The 13,256-nt window shown below is 38.9% G+C and overlaps 1 protein-coding gene across 2 annotated transcripts in view; it reads right to left on the bottom strand.

The window, feature by feature from the left end:
• The window catches only part of baiap2l1b (BAR/IMD domain containing adaptor protein 2 like 1b), a 26,249-nt gene extending 13,483 nt beyond the window's left edge, over positions 1–12,766 (bottom strand). Inside the window, exons 1-6 of one of the 2 annotated variants that reach the window (XM_011478237.4) lie at positions 12,376–12,766; positions 10,496–10,571; positions 10,290–10,376; positions 5,597–5,658; positions 2,313–2,384; positions 204–338 (exon numbers count right to left, since the gene is read on the bottom strand). In XM_011478237.4, coding sequence (XP_011476539.1) covers positions 204–338; positions 2,313–2,384; positions 5,597–5,658; positions 10,290–10,376; positions 10,496–10,571; positions 12,376–12,426 — 483 coding nt within the window. In that variant the 5' untranslated portion in view covers positions 12,427–12,766. Of the gene's footprint in view, positions 1–203; positions 339–2,312; positions 2,385–5,596; positions 5,659–10,289; positions 10,377–10,495; positions 10,572–12,031; positions 12,123–12,375 lie in introns of those variants that run through there. The other variant, XM_011478239.4, reaches the window with a different exon arrangement.
• Between the last annotated feature and the right edge of the window lie 490 nt (positions 12,767–13,256).

Here is a 13,256-nt window from a genome sequence, read left to right on the forward strand (position 1 = left end):
ACCAGACTAGACAAACAGACACACAATCATCTGACACACTACCCCTCTGCTGCTGCTCCTCATTGACGTCTCAGACGTCAAGGTTTATGAATGAACGTTTGTGTCTGAGTATCTATGAACGTACGAACACGCCTGAGTGTGTGCGTCAAAGAAGGAACGTGTGTCAGGTCTCTGTGGGAGCGGTTTTTTCTTAGCAGACTCACCTCACTCTCCTTGTTCTCGTACTTGTTAGCATTTTTGCCTTGGCTCTTCCTCCTCAGCTTTTTCAGGTCGGACTGGGACCGTTCCAGAGAGTCTTGTTTGATCTTGTGCTCCGTCTGGTATCTCTTAAATGTGGCCTGGATCAGAAGAATGGCCCATGAAGTATCAAAGGTTAATATCCATATTTGAGTTTTGGTTTTTTAATATAAAGTTTAGTGAACATATGATGAGACAGTGTGAACTTTGGTATAAAAATCAAGTATTAAAGAAGATTTACACATTGTTGCTACCCCAACTGTAGATTTAAATATGAAGTGAGATCAGACAAGTAAAACCTATTTTTTACCAACTAATAAAAATAAGAGCTAAAAATATGAAAAATGAAAAATACAGACAGGACTAAAGCTCATGTTATTGGTAAGATTCATGATACACGTTTTTATTGCTGCTTTGAGTCGCCTCCTATCATCGTACAACAAATTCAACCTGCTGCAGTCTGTTCAACTGCTTCTTTGAAATGTGGCTGTTCAGTAAACAAATAAGGGTGTTATTTCCCAGTCAGGTGATGGCCCAGATCCTTCAGGTGTTTGTTGGTACAACACAGAGCTCAAAGTCAATTTTAAAAATTCTTTTCATGCATTTCAATGAAGAAGTCAAGACAGGAAGTCTCTAACGGACAGGCTAAACATCAGTACAGTTTTTTTACTGTACAGTAATTTTACTGTGATGATGCAGCAAAGCAGATCAATGCAGGGAAATGGCCCTAAAAAAACTGAGAAAAACGTTTGTAATAAACTCAAAAAAAATTATAACTTCATTGCTGCTAAACCTTCGTTTTTCAGAATAATGTTTTTTTTCTTCATTTGTTGTGTTTTAATGACACACAAAAAAGTTCAATGTTGTCGCTTTGGTGGAGCCTGTCGATTGTAAAGGAAAACTGGACCGTCCAAGTGTGACGTCACCCATGGAAAATGACTCGCCTCTGGTTCCAACGAAAGGAAGTCAATTCAGTCACCATTTTTATGTGAAATGGACGTCGCCATGATGAGTCAATGGTGGAGCCAGAGAGAGGGTGTAGATTTTGTGCTTGGAATTATCACTGACTGTACTATACTGAAATAGTATAGCATGGCTCAAAAAAGGTTGAAAAACACTGCATTAGACTTCTATAGTCATTTTGTAAATGAATAACCATTGTTGCTCTACTACCTTTTTTTAACATGTTCTAGCAAACCCTACTTTTTCATTTTATTTTTTTGTAGTTCAAGTTATAAACTGATCAATCAGATCCTACAATAAAAGTATGTGATCTCCTATTAAATGTTCAAAATGTTTGACAAATTCTCCTGAACGCGTTGTCCAGTGGTAGGCGTGTGGACTTCCAACAAGCTCACTTCTGATTGATATGGGTGGCTACTATAGAAACAATGACTCAGACCGACTCGGACCAATCACTGCATGCTGACGTTGTCTGGGTCAGACGTGGTGGCGTCCATATTGCTAAAAGGGCAACTATATTGACCTCATTTGATTGGAGCCTGAAGCAAGTCATTTTCTTTGAGTGACATCACACACATTCGGTCTAGTTTTTACATCCAATCAATAGGAATAATACATTTCTAAACAAAACAAAAAGGAAGAAACAATAAAACCGTATATTTAGGGATTTGCAGTGTTATTTTTTATTTTTTTCAGAAATGATCAATCCTGTCTGATTAAAGTTTGTTTTTAAAACACATGGACATAATTGTCAGAGCAGCTTCTAGAATCATCATTTTTTTGCCAAAAGACACAGATACAAGCAATGTTACGCTAATCGCCATGACGACAGCCATAATGATGGAAAATGATTGCCCTGAACTGCTGCACATTATGAGAACAATGCTGTGTTTTCACATAAGTGATTACTATTATTAGTGATCCACTTTACATGATAGTTGGCAAACCTCTCCGTACACAGAGCGTTTACACACCTGTTACGTCTGTAATACAGTGAAATGTGCAAATTAGAACAGCAAAATAAAGGATCTTTTATCTATCTTACAATGGCAGAGTTATTGGAGGAGTCAATATGCAGCCTCCACATGAGGATAGAGGCAGAAATTACTCACCGTCATATATTTGACATCCATGTCAGTCTTCCTCTCCAATTCCGTTATAATGTCCCTGTGGAACCTCTTAAACTTCAAGAGAGTGGGTACAAAAAAGAGAAAGAAAGAAGCAGGTGATTATAATGTAAAACTGAAGGATGCAGTGCAATAACACATGAAGAGCAATAACTTATAGTATACTGTAGAGCATATGTGCGGGGGTGAGAGCCAACTCCAAGGTTGCACTTAAGAATGAGTCAGAATCTAATGGTGCCACACAGTCTTCTCATTTTCTCCATGTTTCCTTCAATCATTTGTCTTAAAGCGTTATGGCTTTTTACTTTCTTTAGAGATTCTGTGTCTGGACCCCTGTGAAGAAGATCAGTGAACTGGGCGATACCGCTTCTGAAAGCACATCAAAGACCGTCGAGGTTGTGTAATAGTCATGTCTCACCACAGCAAATCCACGCAAAATTATCAGCCATGTTGTGAGGAGCAGCTACTCTGACCGCCAAGTTCAAATGCAACCATTTATGGTTGATTTCTCAATGCAGAAGTGTGCAAACATCTTTGAAACAAATAAATTCAAATTAGAATTTCACACCTTGGCACATTCTAACATCTTTTGTGTGAGACTTTTTTCAGCATTAAATTTCAGTGAAATAAATTGTTTCAGCTTTGATTCCAACACATTAACAGCTAAAACATCCACCGTTTGGTTTGAGAGCTTTAGCTTTGCCACTGTAGATTTTAGAGCTTCTTAGCAAAGCGACAGTAATTGCAACAACTGAGGTTTTCCCCGGACATGTTGAGACTTGAAGTAGCTCTCATCAAGCAAATAAGCCTCGTGTGTTCCCCCTTTATCCATTCAGCTGATGTTTCAGAATCCTCATGAAGCAGGGAGGCAGATGAGAGTAAGGAAGTATTCAGACTGGAAAAATCCGTTGGTCCAGACCCAGTCCACTTAATTTGGTCCGGATCGAGCCCTGAACGTTGCGTTTGGTCTGTAATCAGACTGCTGTCAAGGGGACTTTCCTGTTCCGGACTAAAGGTTGTAAACAAAACCACGTGACTGAAGATCTCTTCACTCATCAGAGGCAAAGCAACTAGAGGCAGAAATTCTGTCAGTCCTGATCGTTTAGTTCATTCAAACTTTATATTTCGCTCACAAGTTTGGAACGTCTGTATAAACATCAGGCTCAACACCTTTTACTGGCTTTTTTTGTCCAGTGGAGGCATGCTGCAGGGCGGTTTCTGGCAAGGCGGTGTCTCAGAAGGTACGCTGCAAAGTGTTGACGACATAGATTGTCAGGAAAACAGTGAGAAGCAATGTGTATCGCGTTAAAAACTGTCTGAGTCTGAATTAATCCAAACACACCTCAATGAGTTGCTGTGTCTCATCGTTGTGATGATATTGCATAATTTTTAAGAGAATTCTGTTAAGAAACAACAATGTAGCTTTAAGGATGACGTCACAGCAGCGCCTCTTGGCGTATGCCTCCCAACGACACACAGAAAAGTATGTTAGAGGCGTTTTTAGCGGTGTTAAAATAAACGTTCTAATAAAAACAAAAAACAGTTGGACTCTTTTTTTCCGGTTTGATAACACAACAATCGTTGCTTTACAGTTGTCCGCAGCTCATCTGTTGCCTCATTCCTTCTCTGTTTACGTCGGCCGATTTGGTTCAGTTGTTCCGTTCAGGGAACGGATTTTATCCTGACTAAGGAATCTCAGAGCGAACCGAAGCTCAGTCCAATAGGAAACGAACAGAGACCTCCTCCATAGATGGATCCCAGAGCAGTTCCTGGTCCCGAACAGGGTAGGGTTGTGCCGATGGACGATATCATCGTCCATCGTGATGGGTGACTGACATCCCGATGGAGAGACCACCATCGTGATGCCACGCCCCCGCCACGTTGCGCGTCGACACCATAAGCCGCGGTTACATGTACAAAATATCTTGATGGGATCAATGGTCAGATTAGAATCCAACCGTGTACATGGGCCCAGAAAAATGTTTTCAGAATATAAAAACGTTCACTAAGGTCACACTTTCCGTCGGAATAAATCATTCGCACATGCGCAGTAGGGTTTGAAAAACGGAAGGATATAAACTCCGCCGAGCGGCTTTTTTTTTTTTTCAAACTTTATTGTATGTAACAATTCAATACAAAACATTGTTAAACAGCGCCGAGCGGCTATATATATTGACATGTCAGCTCGGTAAAATACGAGATGATCTTCTAAACGTGCTTTTAATAATGTTACGGTTATTATCAAACACCTGTTCGCTCATCATTTGAATTTTAATCCGTGTGGTCAGTGCTTTTTCTGAACGAAGCCAGGATTAGCAGTATGCTAACACGGGCTAACAACATTAGCTTTGGGTGGTGCTGCTTGCTGGCTGCACGTAAACGTGTAAGAATAACATCAGCCTTTATTTAGTCGGGACACGACTGGAAACACAAATCCGCGTGATTGTTTGAATGTTTTCTAAGGACTGAGCGACATTTCTGCCTCACATCGCCGCTGTGTGTCTGCTGACGATACGAGCTGTGCTCAGACACACGTTTAGACCCGGTTCTGAGTTCGGTAGGTAGTACCCCTAGAGCTGCGGGACGGATCGCAGTCTTAAATCTCACACACATAGCGCTCATGTAGCAAAGCACCCCCCCCCCCCTTCCCCTCAAACACAAAGCTGTAAGTCCACGCTCCGCCGGTCCGGTGCGGGAGCGGACTACATCTTTTCTATTTTGTTTGTTACTTTTTTTGTTAAAGTCACTTCCCTCAGTTTATACTGGATCATCGTGGATTAGTCATTAGTTGGGGAAATAAAATGAAAAAAGCAAAAAAACGAATAGCAGTTATATAAGAACGAAAAATGTAAAAATAACCCCCCCCCCCCCCCCCCCCCCCCCCCCGACGATGTCATCGTCCATCCCGATGGTTGACAGCAAACATCGTCAACGGCCAATTTAAGGGACATCGCCCAACCCTAGAACAGGGGTCCGCTTGGGTGTATTCAGACTGAAAATTTGGTCTGGATTATTGGGGGAAACTAACTCTGGTTCACTTAAAGCGCACCAAATGTGTCCAGTCTGAATAGACAGAAAAAAAAGACTGGCAGACAGTGTGTGCCAATAAAAATGACTTTGAGATCATTTGTATTGTTGTGTTTTTTTAGAAATGTGCAGAGAGACAGCGACGGAAATTGACCGTGTCTGACAACAGGGCGAGGCAGAAATGACAAGAGCGCAATTAGATGACGCTGGTATTTGAATGAGCTAAAAACATCTGCACGTACATTTTCCTCCAGCTCGTACTGAGCTCTCCTGTGGACCTCAGAGATCTCCATCAGGACTGCGCCTGCCAGACAGAAAGAACAGGAACAGACAGCAAACTTTAATGCGGAGGATAAAGTCAGAAGACATGCAGATAAGATGTAATCAAACCACATCCTCTTTGTTTTTGTTTTCCTTTATCCATCCATTTTTGCTCTAACAGATAAATAAAGCTTATCAAATTATACAAAGCAAAACAGCAGATCCAGAATAGTGAGACAGAACATGAAGGTCTGAATGTACTTTGTTCTGAATGAGGTGCACCATTTAAAAAAAAAAAAAGATTATTTTGGAAAAGCTGCCCATCATAACAGAAAACATAAGTACAAAACAGACAAGTTATCTTCTGTTTTTATCTAAAGAACTAAAAAAAAAAAAACATTTAAGAGGGATCTAATCCTAATTTCACATTAAAGATTTGGATCAGCCAACAGGATTTTTAAGAACTGTGTTAAAATTAATTATATGCTTGAATTAATTCTCCTAATTGACTTTGTACTGCTTTAAAACATTCAAACATTAAATTATTAAGTCATTGGTTTAGCAGATTTGCTTTTCAAAATAAGATTGCACAATGCCATTTCAAAATGAAATAGCTCAGTAAATATCTTGACTTTGCTTTTCCAGCAGATTAGTAAATTCAACCCAACAACACAACATTTCAGCGTCCATACACTTTAATACATTTTAATAAAAAGAAATACAGTTTTCGTCAATCAATTTGTTAGTACTTCGTTTTATATTACATTACAGGTGCATTAGATTAGAGATTTTTTTGACTTTGGTAAAAATGAAAAACCTTTTTGTGATGCGAAGGAGCTGTTTAATGATTTATTCACCAAATTAACTTTTTTCTTTTTTGACTAAATGTTAAAAATATAATGAATTGATATTTTGACATCTTGTTTTTTTTCTTATTCAATAGTGGTGAAAGCAAAAGATACTTTTTTTGGGTATCTTTTGTCAATTTTTTTTTTTTATTGTATCATTTAAGATGACACAAAGCTTCAAAACTTCAAAGCACATCAATCCTTAGAAGCTGAAACAGCATAGTTGAGCTGAAAGTGTTTAAAGAAAGAGTGGGACAAAAAGAAATGTGGCAACTTGGGAAGGAAATAGATGTTCTTCTATTTTAAATCAACTGGCTAAATGTATGACTATAAATTGTTAAAAGCTTCATCCTTGAAAATATGTCATCACCCTCTTAGAACCAAAAAACACAATTTGGATTAGAATTATTTTAACCTCTTCTTTCCGATTTTTTAAGTAAAAACAGAAAATCCCTCTCTCAACATCCTTGTGACATGTTAAAACACTCCTCCGCAGCCCTTCCATCTGCTGGCAGGCAGATCCATCACTCTGACCCGGGCATTCGTCAGTGTGTAAACAGGCCTCCTCCCTGCTCTGCCTTTCCCTGTCAGCCACACCTTGCCTGATGGAGAGATTGAGCTGTTGCAGCTCAAACAGTGAAAATGCAACAGGATCAAGTAAATCCACACCCTGACAGGGCTGCAAAATCAGAAGCTGAGTGGGAGCAATGACTGGATTTGTGTGGTTAAGGGAGTAGACACTGTATCAAGATAAGGTTCATGGTGAGGCAGATAAGGGTTTGTAAAGAAAGGCATGTCAGGTGTGTTTAAGGACTATGCAGCCAGAGCAATAATAAAAAAAAAACTAAAAAGAGGGAATTCACTGCATCAGTCCAGGAGGATTAAAAACAACAAACATGACTAACATGTCATTTGTGTCCTGCTGTCGTTATCTATACCGGATGTTGCTGGGCAACGGGTGTGCTTGATTGATCCAAGTTGTGAGAGCACGTGTGTCGGCATGAGGTGAGCACTGATGGCAACATCATGAGACTCCACAAACAGGTGGTGTGTACTGTTATTCCACCATGGAAACACAGTTGTGCAAGAACTCGACTTCCTTTAGAACACAGCGGATAACCGCCACTCCATGACAAAACGGCGAAAGAAATCACCACGTTTGATCATTTTGGGTTCTCTGACTTTTTGGTTTTGCAATCAGTTGCATGGATCAGACATTCTCCTTTCTGTGTGAGGCAGACAGAGAAAGAACCTGCTCTAAATGAAGCACAATAGATTACAAACGGTTTCAAGAGACATTTAATACTTTCTTTAGCCGTTAGCTCTTCAGCCTACAGGGAGCACAGACGACGCAGAACCGGTGAAAATGAACAAGATCGAGGTTTAATTACAGCAATGACTCGGAGCCTCTTTTGATGAAATGGCATGTTAAAATCCCCACAGCGCTTCCACTGTTTTTGCCTGTAGACAGAATAATCTACATCTGTGACAGATACTGGGAGCAGCATGCAAACATGTTTGAAATATGTAAAATGAATATGATGCCATTTCAAAAATAGCTATTGTGTGTTTTGCGTTTGGGGGCGGGGTGGTTTGCTGGGTGAGAATGAATATTCTGGACACTAAAATAATAGTCAATACATCACATATTATGTATTACAGGTAGTTTAAATTTAGGAGCAGAGTTGCCTTTAGTGTTGCCTCATCTGAGGAACAAAACATGAGAGTTCAGCCTCAAGAGACTCAGCCACACCTCAAGGAAAGAACATACTGAATGAATTACAGCAGCGCTGTTTCTAATTACCTCTACACAAGCTGTGTGGCTGCACCTGAACTACCTCTTCCTGTTTTCAGCACAAGAGTCAGACACTTGTTAATACACAGCATCCAAACAAAGACGGGGAAGCTTTGCCCACAAGGTTTAAAGAAAAGGAACACGGTAAAGCAACATCAACGGATCCTTCAGTGCTTCTCTACAGTGTTGGGTGTCTGATAATGTGTCAGAGGAGCTTGGGTTACAGACACAGACAGCAGTTGCCCTCCATCAATGAGATGCTCATTTCACATCTGTATACACTCTTTAACCTGAAAGATGATTTATTTCCCAGCATATGATAATGCAAATTGATGTCTTTCTTTGAGGTCAACCGACAAGTCAATTTGTCATTTTAGGTCTTAGTCAAATGCACCCGTATAGCAATTAATCTAATAAAGGACCACACAGAAATGGAATTTGACATTTAATTTCCTTTATACATGTCCTCCATCACCTAAAAATGGCACAAGAACATGTTAACAACTCCAAAAAGCTAATTTTCATCAAAGTTGCTCTTTAAAAATTTGACATGTCAATTTTTGCTAGCAGACAGCCCGTATCCACCCAAAAGATTGTGTTTTTTTCCCATTTAAATACTAAATGGCTTATTCACTTGTGTATTTTGTAATTCCCAATCAGTTTTTTGTATTTTGTGTTGTGTGTTGTTTTTCAGAAGATCCAACTCTATGCTATTTATATTTGAAAATATATTTAAGTCTCAATACCCTAATAGCCCAGATTCTGCCTGGTCAGAAGTGCACAGAGAGTTTGACTCCTGTTTTGTGTTTCCTGCTCTCCATACATGACCCGGCAGAAGGGCACAGACTAAACTGATGTGCGTGTCTAACTGTGTTCCTCCTGGAGTGCATCCACATGTCAGAGGTGAGTCTGACTCAGCGGGAATGTAATGATTTACCCGACATAAATCTGCTTAGTAAGACCAGCTATGTGTGTAGGTCAACCCAATGATTTGACTTTTTTTGTTAATTTTTTAAACAAACTAAACTGGCTTTTTTCTCCTTTTTTTAATTCCTTAGATTAACTTGTGTGATAATGGGCACCGCCTCCCATTTCCTTCAATTTCCTATCACAGGAAGCTTATGCCATGTTTCTTTAAAAAGGAGTAGGCTTTCCAGCTCATGCTTTTATGCTCCTTTAGAACACCAACTTCAAATACACGCAGCTGAAAACCTGCCTCCAGGTTTCTTAGACACAGATTTCATTTGTGGGAGCAGTTTGCAGCTCAGGAGAGACACTTCACATTCTGTGACAGAAACAACAACACAACTCTGCCTGGTGCAAACACTGATCTACTAAACACCATATAAACCTTTCATGTATTACTTTTCTTTCCATTTTAAATACAAATGCTAAATGATTAGATTCTCAAACCATCAGAGACCAACAGGCACCAAGGTGACATTTTGAAGTCCAGTATGTTTGTCTAGGATGTGAAAAGCTTTGGCATTTTGTCATTTACTGATATAATTGAGTGTATCCAGCATAACTTTAGACTGACCACAAAAGAGCGGCCTGCTTTTTTTTTTAATGCCACCAGGGATCTCAGCACAACAGGAGAGTTTATTTTTTAGGGGAGTGCGTTTAACCATAATTTCCTACAGGAAACTGAAAGCAACAACACCAGGTGGCACTTCCATGGTGCTCCTGAATTTAATTAGCACTTTTGCTGCCAATCACCAGGGGACATGAGAGGCCTTCAGTGGGTAAAGTCAGAGTGTGCCACTTGTGACAGCGACTCAGGATGCCAGACATCTTTGGATCATAAATTAGTTTGCGGCAACTGAGGCTTGGGGAGTTGGCTGGAAACAAAAGAGGGCCAATCCAAATCTATGCCAGAGTTATCCTGAGTTTATCACACACAGAAGCACCATGCAGAGTTAATCCAAGGACATTGCCTGTTGCGGTGGTTGGACACCCTGAACTCCCCATAGGCTTAATATTGGTTTGGAAGTCTGGTCTTAGAAAAAAACCGGGAGCGTGGAAACTTACCCAATTCTTTGGAGACGGGAGAGGATGTAGCGTTCTCCCCAATCTTAGAAAGTGCATCAAAATACAATCTTCCTGCCATTGCCATGGCTAGAAAGGAGAAAAGATGGGAGAGGAATGTGTGTGAGATTCATTCATTTAGTAACTCTCCTCAATCAACCCGCTCCCCATTCTCTGAACAGCTGTGGATTAGTAGTTAGGAAACTCACCAGAAACTGATTTCTCATAGTTCTTCCCCAGGTTGACCAGGTTCCTCAGCCCTGGGTTGAAATGTTCCATCACGTTCTGTGAAGTCAGAGTAAAAGAGTTCAGCAAAGCCACATAAAACGTGAAGAAAATCATACATCGATATGTACAACTTATGTTCATTAGCCACAAAGTCTTTGTATTAACATTCAGAGGTTCAACTGTTTTTATACAAAAATATGGTTTTTGTGGTCAGTAAGTACTTAAGCATATTTAAAAAGGGATTGATCTGATGACCTGATTTAATAACTTACTGTTTGCTTTAGTAGATTATTTTTTCCCAAACAGGGCTTAATAAATTCATTGTCAAATGTGAAAACCAAGGTTGATCTAACATCCGTCATGACCGGATGCTGATGTTGATTCACTTCAAGTCTTAAGCATTAGCTAAGACGTTCAGATCATATCAGCTCCAAACTCACTTCTGGCATCCTGCCTATTCAAGAATCATAAAGACGGAACAGATTTAAACTGACTCACATCTTCTGGTATGTTATGAACTCAGAGGAACTGGGTGATCCAGAACAGGGTAGTTCTTTTTTCTTTTGCTCGAAAGTAAAAGCTAAGCATTATGAAGCACTTTTCAGTTTTGATTCAATGGATCCATGACATGCTATACTTTCATCTTTCAAGTCAATGCTAAACCTTAAAGTTTGTTTAGGTTTTTAAACTGTTACTCTTTTACCTTTCACATGTCTTAGAGTATTCCTTTCTTTTCCATTTCATTAATCAAATGTGGAGCAATTTAATATAGTTTTTGTATAGTACAAATTCAACAATCGTGAACTTTTTGTTTCCATTTGGTACCTTGATACTTTCTTTCCCTTTTATTCTGTTGTGTTCCCGTGAAAACTGATTATTTGTTTATTATGTAAAAATGCATGCATAAAAAATATTAAGAGATTTCTTCTTCTACCCACTCATTTTTCAAGCACTTTATTACTAAAGCTATAAATGCTAAAAAATATCAAACTGTCATTCATAATTTGTAAAGAACTCAAATTAGTTCTTATCTAATCAGCACTTTTCATCCACAAAAATTCTACCTTAAGTAAACTTTTCATTGAACTGCTCTATAAGGTCTGAATTAAGGGGCTGTTGAGGAGCTAACTTAGCAGCTGAATTACTTATTTTAAGATTATTTTATGGCTTTCTCACAAAGAAACATGTCTGTACAAAATGTTTAAGCAGTCCTACACCTAGTTTTATATATTTATTTGTTGAAACATGTCTAAACAAGTGATTTGGGGGAGGAAATGAAAACTTCTTTTTAAGTGGATAAAAATTTGAGATCCAAATTGTAAACAAAAAAGTCAATAAAATGGGGGGGGGGGGTCTGGGTCCGGACAAAATCTTAACTTCATAAATCTAAAAAAACCGTGAAGTCAAATATTAATGACGCTAAAACAGGAGCAGGCTAATCATTTTAGCATCCTTTGGGAGCTCCACAGTCGGCTCGAAAATGCAGATGACTGAACAGCAGAGACACAATAGCTTACATAAGTCTTTTTCTGCATTAGATGCCACACAGTGAGCGCCATAAAACACAATAAAGCCGTTTCTTAGGTAACTGCCTCTGTCCACCTCCATCAGAATGAATGAGGGGACTTCTTTGCTAAATAATTAGGGAGATTAATTAGAAACACCTGTTCAGCACGTGTTCCTTAAAAGTCGCTTTTAATCCAGAAAGTTCTTAAATAAATCGATTTTTTTCCATTAAAAGGCAACAAAACGCTTTCCCCCCCAAAGGTTTATTAAGTATGAAGGTTTATTTTTTCGCTTTCCCTCTGCCTCATCGTGATGATGGCACCTGTTGTGTTCTCAGCTAACTTGTTGTACTCACCCGGTATGTGGTTTCGGTGAGCTTGCTCACCTCCTCCGCGCTCTTCGACATGTTTGTCCTCTCTGTCACGTCCAAAACGATTAAAAATAATAATAATTAAAAAATAATAAAGTAGGTTTCTGATATGTGTTTCACAGAAACAACTCCAACGTGAACTTAAAAAAGAAAAAAGAAGTGGGAGAAGTGAGTCAACCTACGGACGCATAAATTCCCTCATAGCTAACAGGAGACGCAACATGAAAAAGGATTATAAAAAGCCGACAGGTAAAAAAAAATTATAATAATAAATTCCAGGAGAAAATCCAAGTATGCGGTGCTGTTGCGGCTGAAGACTAAAGGCTGAGCTGTCAAACTTGTTGTAGGTGGTCAGTTCACAGAGGGGAGGAGACCTGTGGAGGGAGGTATTAGCGTGTTTTAACCCTTAACTGTTTAGTAATTCCAACTCATCCTTTCTTAATTTTAAGTAAATGTTGATTTTTTTATGATCACTCCCAGTATTATCAGTAAGAAATGAATAAACCACATAATAAAAAGGTAAGTAAGCCAACTTCCGGTTGGTCATATTTTTCAAAGTAAAGCAATTTATTTGCCTTCTAAACACCTAAACAAAAGGTTATTATTTTTTTCTCTTCAATTTTCTAGGATTTTACCCCATAGGGGACAAAGACAGCCACTAGGAATACTCCACATGTTCTTGTTCCTAAAAGTTCACAGAGCAATTTTTTAAAAGGGTGCTTTACCTTTTATAAGCAACTTTTTCTTATTATTATTATTATTATTATTATTATTATTATTATTATTATTATTTATTTATTTTTTTTTCAGAATAGACAGCTCTTTGATTCATAATGTAAGTTGACAGGCAGAAAAAAAGATTGAGA

The sequence above is a fragment of the Oryzias latipes genome, chromosome 8, assembly GCF_053564925.1.
Source record: "Oryzias latipes strain Hd-rR chromosome 8, Olatipes_Hd-rR_3.1".
NCBI classification, from domain to species: domain Eukaryota; kingdom Metazoa; phylum Chordata; class Actinopteri; order Beloniformes; family Adrianichthyidae; genus Oryzias; species Oryzias latipes.